Source organism: Megascapheus bottae, chromosome 4 (assembly GCF_031878675.1).
Source record: "Megascapheus bottae isolate mThoBot1 chromosome 4, mThoBot2.hap1, whole genome shotgun sequence".
NCBI classification, from domain to species: Eukaryota; Metazoa; Chordata; class Mammalia; order Rodentia; family Geomyidae; genus Megascapheus; species Megascapheus bottae.
Genome location: NC_143512.1, coordinates 81,270,113 through 81,289,698, shown reverse-complemented (window position 1 = coordinate 81,289,698; position 19,586 = coordinate 81,270,113). Strand labels below are relative to the sequence as shown.

At 39.6% G+C, this 19,586-nt stretch overlaps 1 protein-coding gene across 4 annotated transcripts in view; it reads right to left on the bottom strand.

Annotated features, from left to right (window-relative positions):
- The window catches only part of Sema5a (semaphorin 5A), a 377,405-nt gene that overhangs the window by 115,230 nt on the left and 242,589 nt on the right, over nucleotides 1-19,586 (bottom strand). For all 4 annotated transcript variants that reach the window (XM_090332136.1, XM_090332139.1, XM_090332137.1 and 1 more), the window contains 3 exons: nucleotides 11,029-11,091; nucleotides 6,653-6,751; nucleotides 4,342-4,555 (listed from right to left, as the gene is read on the bottom strand). In XM_090332136.1, the coding sequence (XP_090188262.1) occupies nucleotides 4,342-4,555; nucleotides 6,653-6,751; nucleotides 11,029-11,091 (376 nt within the window). The remainder of the gene's footprint in view (nucleotides 1-4,341; nucleotides 4,556-6,652; nucleotides 6,752-11,028; nucleotides 11,092-19,586) is intronic.

The window sequence follows — 19,586 nt, the reverse complement described above, 5'->3', positions numbered from 1 at the left end:
CACTACAAAAACATTTCTACACTCCTCACAAATTGCCAACACACGTTTATAGCATGCATTCTTTTCCATTGTCACAGCCCTGTAGGAGTTTTCAACACAAATCTAATTTCATTTAGATATCTGGTAAGACTGTCTACATTTACTTATGTATTTCTATGTGGCTTCAAAGCCATTGGTGGCCTTAAAGGTCTTTTGCTACAAGTTTCAACTGAAGACAGATAATACATAGACAGACAGACTGATGAAAACCTAGCTAGGTAATCAGTAAATATACCTGTTTGTATGTCTTTGTTGGCCTGTATGGCCACATATATGCAGTTGAAGTACATGAATACTTGGCTCAATCACTCCACCTACTGGCTGTATGAACCTAGGTTGTTTAAATAATCAGTTTCTGTTCCCTCTACTTTAGAACAAAATAACACCCTACATGAAACATTGCTGTGAGGCTCAAAGGAAATGCATGATAGGAGCCAAGTACTTGAATGGGAATCTTGAAAATATCTATCAGTATTTATTAATAACTGTATCACTACATAAGTCAATAAAGGCTAATCAGCAAGTTGTTTACTTATATATACACATATATACATATATACAGACATATACATATAATTAATTAATTAATTAATTAATTAATTTTTGACCTGTCTTGGAGCTTGACTGAACTCAAGGCCTGGCTGTCCCTGAGCTGTTTTTGCTCAAGGCTAGCTCTCTTCCACTTGATCCACAGCTCAACTTCTGGCTTTTTTTTTTTTGACATTTATTAGAGATGAGTCTAATAGATATTACTACTTGGGTTGGCTTTGAACTGGGATCCTCAGTTCTCAGCCTCCTGAGTAGCTATGTTTATAGGTTTGAGCCACTAGTGCTGGGCTATATTTTCTTTTTTTTTAAAAAAAAAACAACAACTTATTATCCACTCCATACATCAAATTAGAAGGCCTTCATACCATTCTGTCAGCTGGGGACTGACTGAGAAATAAAAACTCCATTATAGCATTTTAATACCAGGTAACCGTTTCATAAAAGGCAAGGTATACCTTGGACATCATCAGTTCACTGTCCAGTTCCCCTGGGGTATCCTGGATACTAGGTGATCCTTGACAGAGCCTGGGGGCAGAGACTACTCTTTCAAAGAAAATGTGAGAAGACAAGATAATACTTTCCACTTCAGTGGTATGTTAACTCTAAGCCCAAATATGCAGGAGGGTAGGATGGAAATGACCTCTAAAACAAAATGTTGGGGAGAATCTACATGGAAAACAACAACAACAACAAAAACTGGGCACAGGGGGACCCACTTTTAACCCTAGCTACATGGGAGGCAGAAATAAAAGGATTGTGCTCTAAGGTTTGTCAGGGAAAATGAAAACCATGAAATCATACTTGGAAAAAAACTGGACCCAGAGCATGGCTAAAAGGGTAGAATACTTGCCTAGGTAGCTCAAGGCCCTAAGATTAATCATCAGTACTCTCAGTTAATTAATTAACCTATTGTTTGATTGATATGTAAAAACATTCTGGAAAAATAGCTCCTGGGATTGTTCATGCCTGGCAAGCCTAAAGTCCTGCTTTCAATTCCCAGTACCTCTCTGTCTGTCTGTTGGTCTGTCTCTCACACACAAATGAAAAGTGAAAAAGAACAGAAGTAGAAGACAACTGCTGAGACTCCTGAGGTCTCGAGAGGCCTTGGGTGAGAAAGTAGAAAGGGAAATGAACTCCTGAGACCAGGGGCTTAGCCCAGTACAAAGCCATCTGAGGTCCTCTCTGGTGGCCTCTGCCCGATGTCACTCTTCCCCAGCAGAAGAGTCCCAGATGCTAAAGCTGGAGATGTGCAGGCTGAGAAGAGAGTCCTCTGAGGGAGCTTTGCAGGGTGCTGAGAGGGAATGAGGGCGGAAGATCCAAGGAGCAAGGACCTGGCAGAGGGTCACCCAGTACAGACATGGTGGGATGCCAAGTAGAGAGTGAACTTCTCAGGTCCACTAAATGTGCCTGGGTCTAGGCTCAACAGGGAGAGCAGTAGTGTTACATAGTGGCCAATGAATGGTCAGAGGCCAGAATCTATCTTGTATGGAGAATCAACCAGAAAAACAAAGAGGGCAACCAGTATTGGAAATGATATCATATGTGCCAGAGAAGAATAAGTGCTATCAAAACCCAGGGGAGAAGACGGAGAGCCCCATACAGGCAAGACCTCAGAGCCCACAGGCCTTCTGGAGGTAAGCCGCCCATGCAGGCCAGGGAAGACAAAGGTGGGGCATTCTCCTGATGGGGACCTTGTACACATTACTGGCAGCACGGACAGTGCTAAGTCCACTGCATCAAACATCAAATTAATTAAACTGTTTGCAGTTACCAGAGAGGTAGGTAAGAGTCTGTTGTAGTAATGTAAAACATTAATTTCTTTATGCAGAAAACAAGGGCATACCCATTGTGACCCTTAAACACTAGACTGGGTTTTCTCCCATCCACATGATATTCTCTGACTTGGAAGATTAACTGAATGTCAACAGGGCCCAGCTTCAGGGCTTCTAGAGGCACAGAGGAGCCAGCAGTCTGTTCTTCTAATTCATGATATGGCCTGAATTAGTTTTTACAAGATATTCCTAAAATCTCTCTTCAGGGAAAAGCAGGTGATGGTACTCCTTATTGTGTTTTACTTTGTTTTTGTCAATACTAAGTATAGTAAGGGAGAAAATCTTTGTGGATTTTTAACGAGGCACTCTGGCCGGTAGAAATCAATAGTAAGTAGAAAAAACAACTTGAAGCTCCACAGGTGAAAGGTTTAGGGCCATATGGGGACTTCCAGAGACAGTGGACTAAAACCATTGTGATAGAAATTATGCTAAAGGGAGGAATCCAGGCAGGGCCTCAGCATGGGAAGAACAGTCACATCGCCCTGGGGGACAGTCGTGTTGCCATTCAACTCCACAATATTGAATTCTGGGGACAGTTGTTTTTCTGCAAAGGTGTGTGAGTATGATGTATATTTATATATCTTATCTTTTTTATTTTTTGGCAATCCTGGGGCTTTAACTCAGGGCCTGAGCACTGTCCGTGGGCTTTCTCAAGGCTAGAGTTCTACCACTTGAGCCACAGCACCACGTCTAACTTTGTCTATGTATGTGGTACCGAAAAATCGAGCCTGGGTCTTTATGCATACTAGGCAAGCACTCTACCCCTAGGCCATACTCCTGGCCCCAGAGTATGTGTATTTCTAATGGCAAATTGCCATGTGCTGATTGCTTATATTTACTTGGAAAAATATAAATTCACATAGGACAGTTATGCTTAAATAATAAATTAGTCAAAACTGGTAGGCCTGAACTGCACGGCAACATGTTTGTATAAACTTGCTGATGCACTGTGCATGCCTGGTGCACAGACATTGCCTTTGTGTATATGTGTGTCACTGGACAATGCCAATCTCAATTTGTATGGGTGGAACCATCCTCTCATTGCTTAATGGGCAGTTCATTGAGCTCTGATGTAAACTTGAGGATACCTCCTGAGATTTGCTATTTTCAGAAAAGAAACTAGAGTAAGTCAGGTGCCACTGGCTCATGGCTATAATCCTAGTTACTAAGGAGGCTGAGATCTGAGGACTGTGGTTCAAAATCAGCCTGAGCAGTACAGTCTGTGAGACTCTTATCTCCAGTCAATCATCAGAAAAATCTGGACGTGGAGGTAGGGCTACAGCATTGCTTACGGTCTGTGTTCAAGTACCAGCATGAGTAGGACACACACACACACACACACACACACACACACACACACACCAAACAAACAAGAAGCTAGAGTGGACACAGGAAGTGTGTCACTCCTTCTGCAGGGCACTGCCACATCTAGAGATCCTAACCTGAGAGCCAGGATCTTCTTGTTTTTCCAGGATAGTCTATGGATTGTTGATGGAAAAGAAAGAAATGACAAGATGTGGACACTTCTTAGCTCCTGAGGTATTTGATTCAACTCTGAAGATGGCTACCCCACATCTCTAGCCTCACTAGGAGACTAATATTTCTGACTAACTCTCAAATGACTTGGAGTTATTTATAGTCTAAGGTAAGTCTTTAACACACTGTCTAAAAGACTTCGAAATGATAGTAAATAACTTAATGGTCCTAGCAATGTCAATTCCATTATGATGGACTACAATGTTCAGAATGTCCCCTTTCTTCTAACTTCCAGAAAGCTGCATGATGTTCTTCTAATCATTGGTAGCCAAAAAGGTTACATTTTGCTTTATTGCTTTTTTTCCTGCAGAAAATATATGTCTATATATAAGCACCGAATAACCTGATGTCACAAAGTTTTGAGAAGAGACGTCGATGGGCTTACCATTGAGCCATTTGGAATTGTACTGTGCGGTCCGGAGGGGAGGTAAAGCACCCAGACTTCGGTAAATGGCTGGATCACGGCCTGGAAAATCCATGGCTGTGGCAGCATAGAGCTCCCCGCTGGACGTGAGCACAGCTGTGGAATTGTGCTGGGGACTGTAGGGACAGCGGGCCATGCCGCTGATCTGATCGTGGACCTCGGTCAGGTTGGTCAACTGTGGGTAGAGAAAAGGGAAGACAATTATCTCCTGAAAAAAGAAAAAAGCTCCTTTAATTGTCTCGCATATCCCACAACAGCAAGCAGAGGGCGCGAAGCCAGCTCTCTAGTGCTCAAGAAAGAGGACAAACTTCCATTCTCTGATGGCAGGAAAACGGCTTGCTGCGGGTAGACCTAGTAAACTGGTCAGCCACCTGTCAGCTTCTTCCCTTTAGAGGTACCGAACCTCATGCTGTTAATTCTCACAAGACAGGAAGTGAGATTACTGTATATATGGCACAGATTTTAAATGCTGGAGTGTTAGCTGTAGTCCAACTCTATAAAGAATCCAGCTTCACTATTTATAGATCTACACGTCATGATGAAAAACGAGGCTCAATTTTATCAATGTAAGTGAAGGAAAAAGTTATAAACAGCCCTAAACACTGCTTCAGTGCCAAGACGTGGAATATCAAGACAATGTGTTCTACGTGAGCCATAGTTCTTATTTTCCGCCTAGCTAATAGGCATCATCTTGAATGAATCCTGCTTCCCATGAGTTGGTGTCAAACCAATTACTGAATGAGCACATTTCTTTGGGTGTTAGCTCAGTTTATTTCTTGGCCCAACACTGAATGTGAATGAATGAATAGCTGAGAAGACGGAGAAACACTGCTCACTTGGCTATTGGGTATAGATTTCTTGGGGAAGAGCCTAAGCACTTCCTAGCTTATATTTTTTGGTTGTAAAACAGGTCGCCCCAAAGTAACGCTCTCATGAGGTAGATGTTGAAGAGGAGGCAGATGTCAGGTATTGAGAACAGAGTGTGGAATCCAGAAGTTTTCTGTGAATATCACCCCCCTCCATCTATCAAACTCCTTCTGCTCTTCTTTCTAATCCTATAACAGAATGGTGGTTTCAAAATAATGAAGATAAAATACATACCATAAGTTAAGATTTTTTTTAAGAAAAGCTGAACGGCTGGAAAATTAGCAAACTGGTATTCTTTATTATATTCCCCAAGGAGATTAGATTAATATCCAGATAACATATGTACCTGATCACTCTGTCTTCTTTTGGTAATAGATAGCTAGTAAGATTGCTCTGTATAAGAATAGATTATAGAAAAGAAAGAGGAATACTTATAAATTTACTTGGCCTATGCATATGTGACTTTACCTTTTATCATATTTCTTATCTAGATTGCCAATTTTATTTTATCCCCATAGATTGTGATTTTTAGACCATTTCCATGCCCAACATGGTATGTCTACAATAAAGCAGTCTAAGAATATGGAATATGTTTAAGATTAATGTGAAAAAAGATTAATATGTAGGTTCACTGGAGGGGAAATGCTGACTGAAATAGTGAGAAACATTTAAGTATAATTATATAAGCTACAATAATTTCTGATTCATTATATCACTGTCAAACTTAACTAAAAGTAAATAAAATATATATTATTAAGTTTTTAAACAGGTATCTTTAAATATCACTGTTGAACTTGACAAGAAATAAGTCAAATATATATATTATTCAGTTTTGTTTTTTTTTGTCAGTCCTGGGCTTGGGCTCAGGGCCTGAGCACTGTCCTTGGACTTTCTCAAAGCTAGCACTCTACCACTTGAGCCTCAGCATCACTTCTGGCTTTTTGCTATGTATGTGGCACCGAGGAATCGAACCCGGGTCTTCGTGCATGCTAGGCAAGCACTCTACCACTAGGCCAAACTGCTGGCCATTATTCAGTATTTTAAAAAGTTTTCTTAGCTGGGCACTGATGGCTCACACCTATAATCCTAGCTACTCAGGAAACTGAGATCTGAGGACTGCAGTTCAAAGCCAGATTGGGCACTAAAGTTCATGAGACTCTTATCTCCAATTAACCACCCGAACACTGGAAGTAGCTCTGTGGCTCAAGTGGTAGAGCCTTAGCCTGAGCTAAAGAGCTCAGGGACAGCACTCAGGTCCAGAGTTCGAAGCCCAAGAACAATAACAAGAAAGGTTTCTTTAAATGGCAGTTACTCCTTGCGTGTGCACAGGTGCAGGAAACTGGGGCTTCCATACAATGCCTGGCTTCTCCTGACAGTTCTGCTGTGCTATATAATGAAGGCTTACGGAGCGGATGGTGCAGAGTGGCGTGAAGGCGTGAGTCCCGCAGGTGAAGAGCCGCTCGCCACCCACCAAAAGCACGCGGATGTAGTTCTGACATTCCTCCTGAGCAAGACGAAAACCACAAGAAGAAGCACATCAACAAGCCTGAGTACAGCAGGACCGCGAGTGGAAATACAAGTTCAAGCTAATAACGAAGTAAGCTTCTCAGATACCGACCCATTCTACATTTACACACCTGTCCAAAAGTGAGCGTACCTAAAGATAAACGTATACTCGATAACATTTCCAGATATGAGACTTCTTTTGAAGATTATAAGTTCATCTTGATTTCAAGGACAGACTTTAGACTTACCTGGGCACAGGTGAGGGGTGCTGTGATGTGCTTTTCTCAGTCATGAGATGGTTGCCTTACTCTTAACATTAATTTGGCAACTCAGGAAACAGGACCAGAGGATGCAGTAGGATGAATAATACACAGAGCCCTGGATTCTAATCAACATTCTCCCACTTACTGGCAAAATAATTCTAGGAACTTAGTGTCAAAATTTCTAAAATGAGATCATGAGTGAGAACCTTTTGAGAACTGGGAAGTGTCATAAAAGCACAAAGCAGCTCTTTAATACACTTAATAGTCAGTTGTGTTTCCTTTGTAACATTCCTACATGTCTTGGTGGGAGGAATTCAGTCCAGACACAAAAATCCCAAAAGACAAGAAAACTCTTGTTAGATGGTAAGACAATGGACTATTTGTGTCTACAATAATATTTGTGTGAAACACTAATTTCAGAGTTTGATTAATACAATGCTACTTCAGAACTAGCTAAATGCCAGAAATCTTAGAGTCATAACATTTTGCATCCACAGAGAAAAATTATTCCTCACTTTAGGAGGTATTACAATGCACCGGAGCCCACTCTGAGTTGCACAACTTACAATAAAAAGAAGTAGAACTCCACTCAAAATGCCCTTCTACCTTAGAATCTACCTTCAAGACATGCCTAAATTAAAATTTTGCTAAGATTTCTTAAACCTGACTACCCCAAATTATAATTTTATGTACTCTACTAGTGACCTGGCTACACAATAGAGAAAAGAAGGGAAGTTATGATCTTTAGTGCATCAAGATCTTTAGCGAGTTGAAGAACATTCATACCCTAGAAGCAAGTTTGTATAGATTTTCCTCCCCTCACCCAGTGCATACAACACACACACACACACACACACACATACACACACACACACACGTGTTCATATATACATACATACATAAGATAGTATATATGAGTATATATGAGGTCTCCTTTGTCACAAAGGCTAGTCTCAATCTCCTTGGCTCCAAGGATACCTCTCTTGCCTCAGAATTCCAAGTGACTACAGGATTATGTATATTAACCACTATATCCATTTCAGTGGTACACAGAAGGTACATTTATCAATACACTAAGACAACCTAAAAGCAAAGGTGATTTATCTTTCACAGCATATAGGATGCTTGAGATTTATCTTCACTTGTATTACCATATTAATCTTAAAAAATCTGACTTTGAATCAAAATATAATTACCCAAATTTTCCTCCACACTAACCCTTGAAACCAAAATCATATGAGTAGGGACAAGAATTGTTTCATCTCTTTAATCCTAATTTTCCTTCTTCATAAGGGAAGAAATCAATTAAGTGCAGTAGTACTGGTCCCTCCAGTGAATCAAAGATTGGTGCTGCAGTAGCTCACGTCTGTAATCCTAGCTACTCAGGAGGCTGAGATCTGAGGATCAAGGTTCAAAGCCAGCCCGAGAACAAAAGAACCTGAGACTCTTATCTCCAATTAACCTACAGAAAATGAAAAATGGGAAGTGGGTCTTGGCTCAAAGGTAGGGCAGGAGCCTTGAGCTGAAGAGCTCAGGGACAATGCCCAGGCCTAGGGGTAGGGTGGCAGCTTTGAGCTGAAGAGCTCAGCGACAGTGCCCAGGCCCAGTTCAAGCCCTTTGACCTACCAAAAAAAAAAAAAAAAAAAAAAGATTGGTCACCTGCTTTGCCATCATGGTGTTATTCTTATGGATTTTACTTGCTTTTGTCCCAAGTAATAAATATCCACGGGCCATGGCTTGAGGTATAATATGGGCCAGTTTTGATTCAAAATATACAATTCACCTCCCAAAAGAAGGAAATGGCAAGAAATGGAAAGCACCTAAGTTCTTCTAAAGTCAGGACACGTGGACTAGGTACGAAAAAGGCTAAGGAGTCCATTAAGTCATTTGGAGCTTTCTTTTAAAACAGAGACAGGCCAAGTCCACCAATGACAGGAGAATTACTATTGGCATGGTTGAGTTGATGAACACATCTGAAGAGCGGTCCAGACCACAGGTGAAGAACAAAAATGAACAACGCAAATGTTGTAATTAGTATGTTTACCGCGTTGAAAATTAAAATGTAGATCCTTGTCCATGTCAATGACTGGAAGGATCGACTTGGTAGTTACTGCAGCTGTCATGGTGGATGAGCAGAGACCAGGAAGCTGAGAGACCTCTTACAGTGTACCAAATGGTCAGCATAGAGTGACATGGTCGCCCAGTCAGTGGTGGCGAGGGGTACCAACTGAGTGCAGTACACAGCCCCAGTGTGCTCTTCAAGTGTCCACGCCCTCATTCCTTGCTGCTGACCTCTGCTCTATGTGCCCGTAGGCTCAAGGTCAACAGCACACCAGTGGGCTTTGCTGCCTGGGCCAGAGCTGGATAATTAAAGTGCAGGATGGAAAGAAATGACGTCTGGGGTTTTATAAGTCTAATCACTGATGTGGAGTGGTACATACAAGTTGTATCTTGAAACCTGAAGTTAATGCCTTTCGGTGAGTAGTCTTTACCAATTTCTGTCTTTTCCCCCACTTTGTTTACAAGGCTTTGGCTACAGTTTCTTCCTACTTCTTTTCTTTCTACCTACATTTTAAATGCCAGTTTTCAGAAACCTAATAACTACATGGGCTGAGACTTGCCTCAGAATCTGACTCTGAAAATGATGAAATTACAGGACAAGGAAGCAAGCAGTAATGTGAAATTAAGTAAAAATAAAAAAAAATGACATCACATGCTCTTTTTGGAGGGGAGGGAAGCTACTAGGGTTTGAACTCCAGACATCATACTTGTGAAGCTGGTGAGATACCACTGTATCACACATCAATCTTGGGTGTTGACTGTGTTCAGTTTTCCTCCATTGAGAGTCTTGCTGATTCTTCTGTTCTGTCTGACCTAGAAACCACAATCTGCCCAATCTTACCATTCCCCACAACCCTCCCAATCTCAGCCTTCCAAATAGCTTGAGATGACGGCAGATAGCATTGCATCCAGTTATGGACTCAAGGGTCTGAAGAGCTTTTCTTCCTAGGTTGACCCTGAACCCGGATCCTCTTATTCTCTGAAGTCACTACGATTACATGCAGACACCACTAATAACTGGTTGCCCCACACTCTTACAAACACATGGCATCAGGAGCAGTGGTTATATTGACTGTTGGCTCCAGGGTCATCTTGACACAGCAAGCTCCCCACTGTACCACATTGATCCTGTAGGATCCTCAAGGCACCATCAGAAAAGGAAGATCACCCACAGAAGGAGATGCAGTGAGTGTGTACACCAGCTCAGGGTCTCTCTTACAAAAGAATCAGGGCAAAGTTTTAAAGAATCATGCCTCTTACAGATCCTGCTAGTTATGTAGGCCTAGAAAGCACACATTTGCTCCAGAATACATTTGCAGGATCAGCACAACAGGGTGTTTTCTACAGGAGGCAGGGGATATACATTTAACAAGAGACGGTTCATTTCAAGGAATGCTAGGATGAATTTTGAAATGTGATTTAAATGATTTTTTTACATAGTATTCTTACTGAGTTGGAGATGTGACTCGTGGTAGGACATTTAACTGACATGTACAAGGCCCTGACTTGATCCTTTTTACCACAGAAAAATATGTATCGTATACATACATTCGGAACAAAATGTATCATATCTGAATAATATATGTATGAACAATGTATGTATCTGGACAATATGTATCACATACATACTTTCTGAACAAAATGTATGACAGAAGGAAAATAAAAAAATTGTTTTAAAAATTCATGTGCTCATTGTTTCATGCAATATAAAGTCAGGTAATTCTATATCCAAGTTTAATGACTGAAACTATAAATTAGATTTGGATGTGTGTGTGTGTGTGTCTGTGTATAGTTATATGTATATATATAATGGAAATGAGAGCTGGTTGTTCTAGTTATTTTTCATGTATGCTTTTCTATCTGTTTGTTGGTGTTTACTTTAGGACATCCTATAGCCAGGCATCAAAATACTTTCCATGTGGTTCTCCAGCAAGGGCTAGGGATAGCTTACCTTTGATTTGCCCTTGCTGTAACAGGCCTTTTTGGTAGCTTCATCACACTCCCACTCCACAGCCTGTGGGAAACATCAAAGAGAGCAACTATTAGAGTTTTAATTAGGTAAAAGGGAGAGAAACAGACAAGGCCCTGGGAACCAAGTCACCTCAGATGGGCACACACTAGAAACTAATCCTTGAAAGTCAAGACAAGATTCACACTGGGTATATGAAGTCCAATCATCAGCTCGCATTTGGCTCTAAAGCTGAGGTACTTAGAGTACTCAGCACCTAATTACTTGACTCTGAATAGGAGTAATAAGGTGGTTAAGTCTGGTTGTTATCAGAGAGACAGAAGACAAGACATCGTGTTGACTTCACTGGAATCACTTTTGGAAAACTAGAGCCACACACACAAAAAAATGATCTTAGTGTTCACTTACATTTACAATGTTTATTGTGAGGATGAATTTGCATATTTTAATAAGTAAGATGCATATATACAGGACAGCAAAAAAACAAGCACATAGTTCAGCAAAGAAAGCAATTTTCCCTGAAGCCAGAAATTTCCTGTTCTTACCCCTAAATATTTAGATACATGATTTCTGTTGTTGTTGTTTTTCTTGGTCAATGCCACCCCTTCCTTTGTCCTTCCTCATTTCCCCTCTCCCATCCCAGACCATAAGTTTCATAGTTCGTTTTTCACTTAGTGTATAATGGATATAATAACTGCATTTGCTCACCCTTCCCTCCTTTAATCTGTGTACCCCTGCCCTCCAGTACCAAAAACCAAGTTATGACTTCTTGGTATTCATTTTGATATTGTAGGCTGTGTGAATTTTTGTACAATAAAATAGCCTCCTTTCTTCAACTGCTACTACAATTATTTTCTATCTTCCAGTCAATGGAATTTCTAAGGAACTAGAGAAGGGCATCAATTAGTAGGAACACAGATAAATGCTGCAGCTATGGAAATCAGTATGGAGTCTCCGCAAATTACCAAAAAGAAATCTGGCTGTGCCACACCTGGATACATACTTAATGAAATGTTGGTCAGCATACAATAGAGACATAGACAACCACAACAACCCAGCTAGGCTCCCATCAATAGAAAAAAGGAGTGAGAGATTCAGTATGTTAACACACACACACACACACACACACACACACACACACCCATAAATAAATAAAATTATATGATTTGCAGGAAAATGGATGGAAATAGAAATCATGTTAGCCAACAGAAGCCAGACGTAGAAAGACAAACATCATGGTTCATGCCATAGTCAGAATCTAGAGCTAAAAACATAACCTAAAACACAACCTAAAATGGGACTGTCAGAGGAGGAGCCGAGAGGTCGGTGATGAGGGGATATGTATTACAGACATTGTAGGCATGCAGAAATGTCAAAATAAAATCCATTAAAATGGCAATAGAAACTACTGTTTTGCAATGATAAGAATATGCTCAAATTCCTTCACACTTGGAAGAACAGTAAAACCAGGCCTAACAAAAATCTTCTATCAACTATTTCAAAGAAAATTGTATAGCTGGGATTAAGTCATACCATGCTACATTACAAACACCCTTATCTTACTGGGGAGACGTAACCCCTAAAATGTAATCAGAGTGATGGACATTCTGTATTTTATACAAAACAACCATCTAAGTGTTTTCCCTTGAGCAGACATGGAGACCGGCTATGGCTCAAAGTGGTAGAATGCTAGCCCTGAGCACAAAAGTTCAGGGCCATCACCTAGGCCCTGAGTTCAAGCCCCAGGCCCAACAACACAAACCAACCCCAAACAACCACCAAGTTAAATATTAATAGTCTCTTCTGTAAACATAACAGCTCTGAGGAGCAGGGTTTGTCCCAGGATTAAGGGAGAAGAATATTTATTAAATGCTATCAAAATTGTTTAGCTCCTGGTCCTTCAAAGTAAACAAACAGCTTTATAAATCTGCCTAGTACTCAAGTGGCCTTTGCATTTTCAAGACAAATATTGACCAGGGACTGGAAGAGAAAAGTAATAGAAAAAGAAATGTGAGAGTTTTCATAAATATTTCATTACTTTTTTGGCATACCAAAACATAGCAAATGTTCACACAGGTTTATTAAACCAGTGGAAAATAGAACAAATCTTATAGATTTTTCTTGAGACAATTATTAAAAGTAGAGAAGTTCCTTACCAGAAGCATTCTCACTATAGTATCACCAGTGTGCCAATGATATTCAAATCCAGTAGTAATTAAAGACTATGATTGTATAGTTTTCTATGGGGTCACTTTCTACACTAATAGAAGACAAGAGAAAAAAGATCTTTATATTAAGAATGGAATCATACTTATCAAGTGGTGACACATTATTAGACACTGCTGAACTATAAACGGAAGGCAGAAATTGAATTAGAATTGAGTTTTAGATTCATCACATCCTGCTTTTCTTTCGCTCAGTGAACTAGACTTTGTCTACTAGATTACTTGGCAAAAATGAGGAGAAATGGTCCTATGGGAGACAAATGTACATATCCAAACAACTTTCTTCTGGAATCTCTTTTTTCTCAAAGGAATCCACCCTTTTGTTTGGGTTTAGATTCTTATTTTATTTTAATTTGCTTCCAACTTCTTTTATTGTAGGACATCGATTCTAATCAATGAAAGACCTTTCAGTTAAACCTCTTTCTAGTCTTAGTGAAGTCTGTTACTACATATAACATTATTCTGGAACAAAACTCTCTATTGATTTCAGAAGCCATCATTATACATGTCTTCACATTCGTTATAGTCAAACACACTTGCTACTGATCGAGCTCTACCTTTATGGTTGTCAAAACAAATGTCAACTCAGTCTCATTTTCCTGATACTTCTGTTTTATTATCTATAATTTTTTTTGTTTTTACTACTACATAATATCACAGAAGATAAAAGTAATACTAATTCTCTGTTTGATTTGACATTTAGAGTTCTTATTCTTTTCAGCCACAATAGACATACAGGAGCAATTTTAGTGTAACTTGGATAAGCAAGGAAGCAATGAGACACCTACATTTTAAAAGAGATTTCTGTTTCTGCTTATTTTCTTTTTCTCTGAAGACTGCAATAATGTCTGTACTCTCACATAAAAGAAAGAAACTGTGCATTATTCCTTGGCACCCATTATCTTTTTCATTTCATAAACAAACATTAATTACCTACTAAGTACAATATGCTCTGCTGGATAAAGACTGGCTGAAGACAAACAGGCACATATAGCAGACACTGGTACATATCAGATGTCACTCCATAATAAATGTAAGTTAGCTGCATCAGGCATCAGTCAATGTGGCATCATGTGAAATTTGATTGTACAACAGCACTCGTTTTCCGGTTATATTTACCATAGACCAGATCACCCAGGATCCAATGATACACTTGGATTTATGGAGTCATAGCTTTCAAGCATTGAGAGGACTACAGTCACACCTACAAAGAAGCAGAGTAGCCTATAGAAAACACCATTTCAGGTGGCAGAAATGCTTTCATGAAACAACCCTCAGTTCTCACTGGGTACCCAGCCCTGCTTCCATTCTGATAAATGGAGCTGTGATCCCAGGAGAAAATCAGATGTTGTCCTATTCCACAGCAAGAGAAGTCCATCTGACAGGGACTAATCAATGGCACAAACTTTTCATAAAAGTGAACAGAAGAATACCCTGGGCAGATGGGCCAGTGCTCTATCAGCAGATGGCTCTACTAATTAGATACTGGCAAAAGATAACATCAGAAAACTAGCTTAATTACACAGCACCAAATATTAACCGCCACCTGAGGGCTTTTTTTTGCCTTCATATGTTTGCGTTCAGATTCTTCTGTCATGTATTTCTGGGGCACACTGGAGATTGTTACATTGTCCTGTTGATTACAAACAAATTGTCAGGGACTGTGAGATGACATCTTTGTACAAGTCCAGGAAAATGCAAACAAACTGGAAGCGGGAGCAACTATGCATTGAATATAATGTGAATAAAATGACAACCTAGTTAGCCTTGGGTATGGACATCTTCACTAATTACTTGTAATGGCCACCGATGTCAGTCTTTAAACAAGTGACACTTGAAACTTATTGTGTGTGTGTTATAGATCACAGAGTAGGAAAATATATTAGTTACTTCGGAAGGCTCATACACTATTTCCACTTCTTCATGGATGCTCAATGTAGCTGCTTGTTTGTTTGTTTTTTTTCATGTTTAATTACAGGAAAGTTGCATTTTGGTTCATGTCAAATAGAGACAAGTCCAATTATTTTCCACTGACAACTTATAAATCCAAAGATATGATGATGTCTTTTTCTACTGAAATCAACCCTAAATTACAGGATGCATCTTGCCCTTAGAAATGCCTACAAAATTCCTGTTTTATAATTGTAAAATGTCTATATTAAAACTGATGTTTCTTTGAACTCTGGGACTGGTTGCTATCCCTTAGCTCTTCAGCTCAAGGCTACTGCCCTAACCGTTGAGCCATAGTCCCACTTCCTGTTTTCTAGAGGTTAATTGGAGACAAGAGTCTCACATTCTTTAGTGCCTGGGCTAGCTTTGAATGGTGATCCTCGCATCTTAACCTCTTGAGAAGCTAGGATTACAGGTGTGAGCCACCGAGCCCTGCTCTGGTTAGCTTTTAATTAAAGATGGCATAACTGAGCCCAGTATAAACATGGAAACCCAAAAGTAGTTTTCACTGAGAACAACGTACATATTATAGTCATAAATCTATAATAAATTAGTTTTCAAGTCTAATGCAAACTAGTGCTATTAACTTATTAACTTGTTGTGTGCCTGATTTGGTGCTAAATGTTTTTAATACATTTACCTCATTTAGTATCTCTAATTTTATGTATTCACTATTATAAGATTTTTTAGATAAAGGCATAAGCTAAATAATTTTCCAAAGGCCTAAGATATCAAGTATCAGATCAGGATTAAGACTTTCTGACTCAGATATATGCCTGTTCTCTTATTACTGAACTTAAAGTACCTTTTGTTTTTCTTCCCTATGCTTCCAGTCCCTTCCCTTCCCTCCCCTTCCCTTCCTTTCCCTTCCCTTCACTTCTCCTCCCCCCTCTTTTCTTTCTTTCTTTCTTTCTTTCTTTCTTTCTTTCTTTCTTTCTTTCTTTCTTTCTTTCTTTCTTTCTTTCTTTCTCAAATAATTCATCATAGTATATACCCAAAGGGGAAAAAGTGAGCAACTCTAAGTTCAAATCTGTTGCCATTCAGTAAATATTAATCATAAATGCCATTGATTTCCTTGTCATGGAATGTGTTCATTTTTAAAACCTCTGGACCCACTTACAGGCCAAGTATTGATTTTAAAGAACATATGATTTATCCAGTGAAACTCTACCATCAACCACTGTGTGTCCAGAGCGTGATCTAAGAATCTGAGTTCGTTTAGTGAGAGTACACATTCAACAATGCAGAAAAGCTCAGACTGTCTTGGTTACAACAGCTTCTACTTTCATTAATGGTTGTTAAGGTCCCTTCACTTAATTTCTAGGCCACCAAGGGTTCCCTCAGTCCCCTAGAATAAAAGCAAAGCCATAGGAAATGTTCTACCAGGTTTCACAGTGGCATTAATCCACTCTTTGGGTTCTGTGGGGTGGTCATAGAACAATGGAGACAGACATTGGTCCACCTGGCCTGGCCTTAGGGTCAGTGGACTCACTCATTCCACTTCTGGAATGCTCTTCCCTCAGAAGCCCAACTATCTAATTCTACCTCATACACACCTTAACTCAAATGTATATAGCCATGAATGGAAAACCTCATCGGGGGTCTAGGTGTAGCTAGGAGTCCCTGGTTTTGTTTCCCTAGCACGGAAAACAGTCAAGCAACAACAGCCTCAAAACGTTGAATTACCTTTCTGACCCCACAGAAAACAAATTGCTGGGGTGCATGGCTGGGCTTCTGGGGGCACTCGTGTGTCAGATGAACACATTTGGCCAGGAAGGTGGTAAGTGGTTTCAAGGTGACCTTCCAGGGCCCCTCCCATACAGAATGGGCCAACAGGGCTGGGCTGCGGAGCCTCCCCCCCCCACCCCTCTCCTGCCCACTTGGACATCTAACCAGAATGCTCCCCAGAGAGATGGGATCTTACCACCCAGTAGGAAGGCCAGCCTCTTCCAGCCCTGAGGTGTCAAACAACTATCGCACTTCAAAACATTGCTACTAGGCAAAGTCATGCTTGAAGGTAAAGCTAGAAACAGTAGCTGCTCCTGACTGTCATTTCCAAGAAATATTCTGGCTCCCCAGATTCAAAGGAATTATTTTCATGGCTCCAAGTAGGAAAGCCTTGAAGAACGGCAAATAATCCAATTTGTAAGACTAAATTCAGCGAAAAATCCAATTACTAAAGGAATGACTATTTTTATACATTAATTTCCTAAAAGTATTAGTATGTAACCCAATTCAAAATCAATCAAGCATGGGATAAAAGTATTGACATCAGAGTGAGTCGAGTTCCTCAGGCCTATTTTATCTAATTTAATATTTCCCAAATGAAATTCATTGGAAAACTTCACATTTCTAAGGCTATATTCTCTCTCTCTCTCTCTCTCTCTCTCTCTCTCTCTCTCTCTCTCTCTCTCTCTCTCTCTCTCTTTCTCTCTCTCTCGCTCTCTCTCTCTCCCTCTCCCCCCCCAGTGTGAGATATTGCACTCAAACTCCACATGTGATAGTTTCACTCATGAGCAGTTAACCTGAGCAACCCCTCCAGCCCCTCCATCCCTTGCTCTTTCATGATATTTAATCATGTCCCTAGGTTCCACAGATGATGTCATTAAAATCACAATATCTGTAATTTAGTGTTTGCAGGAAAGTAAATAGCTATCTCATAAATGATAATTTTTCTGAAATAACATCTGTCTGGCATATCCAAAAAGATACGGAAAAGGAGTTGATTATGGATACTTATAAAGAATAACAGAGATGGGCTTGCAAAAACAATTTGATCATTTTATGAAATAGTGACATGAGAGCTTACAGAAGGTTACTTATAAAAGAACAAGAAAAAATGGGTGCCTAGGGCTCATGCTTGTAATCTGACTTAACTCAAGGGCTGAGATCTGAGGATAATGGTTTAAAGTTATCTCAGATACAAAATTGTTTGAAAACCTTTTCACTGAACTACCAAAAAAGCTGTAAGGGGAGCTGTGGTACAAGGGGTAGAGTGTTAGCATTGAGTATAAGAAGCTCAGGGACAGTGCCCGGGCCCTGAATTCAAGTCTCAGAACTGGCATGTACTTGCACATGTGTGAGCACACACACACACACACACACACACACACACACACAGAAATAATAAGAAGCAAAATTACTGGTATGATGTATAAGGAGAGGATACAATGTGGCAAGATGAGAGCTTGCATAGCCACATCCTGCCCAGGACACTCTTATGGTATGGCTTTTACTAACATATTCTGGCACAGACCTGTTGACTACAGGCAACTGTAGTCTAGCACTGTAGGGAAAGCTGAGATAAACCAGCCTGGCCCTACTATAAGAATGAACTTCCAAGCCATAAGATGACATCTCATCGGGGGATACAGTTAAAAGGCTCAAAAGAGACTGAATATCAAAAATAATATGAAGGACCAAGGGTTTTATTTTGAGGCAACATGAAACAGATAGAGAACGAGATGTTTGCAAACACCACATGAATAAAAATGAAGATGTAGAAACTCTGCAAGCCTTTGTTTGGCTTCTAACTTTTTTATTAATGTTAATAAAAATATTTTTTTTGTTTTCAGGAGGAATATCCCCCTAGTGATTCTCTGGGTTAGATTTCTCTGCAATGCAAAGTCACTCATATCAGGGCCATTGGCTAGGGTCTTATTATTATTGCATATGTTGGCTAAATAAAACTGAAGACATTCTAGGTGACCTCTCAGTTTAATAGCCAATATAGATGTAAATGCATGGGTTTTGTTCTCAGTTCCTCTTTGAACCTTTTCTATTTTTTGATTCTTCTGACAATAACTTCATGAAAAAAAAACAATATCATACCTGATTAACATTTCTTGACAAATCCAAGTTATAGTGTTCTATCCTAATTTTCTAGATTGCTAATAAAATCCAAATTATGGATGTTTATGAGGGAATTATTTTATACTCACAGAACCACTAAGGACTTACTCATTACTCAAGTTATGTATCTTTGCTTCTTGTGATGCATTACACAACTGCAATGTCAGACTGTATTTTCAGCTGGAAAACATATTGATTTGTTTGCAAATGTCAGGATATTTAGAAAATTATTTTATGGTCCTTATTCAGCATCATTTCTACAAAGTTTTGTCTTCTGCTAAGAAAAATGAACAATGGAATATGTTTTCTTATTCACCTTTAGGCAGCCATATTTTGTTCTTATGGTTAAAAATGAATAAATAACTAGCTGATGTATTTCTGTTCATGAAAAGCCTGGTTTTATGATAGTATCAAAGTATCAAGTGAGAATTTAATGAACATTATTGATATGTTCATCTACAGTTAATATTTAGCTATTCCATAATGTTTTGAGTACTTACTTAAATTTATTAC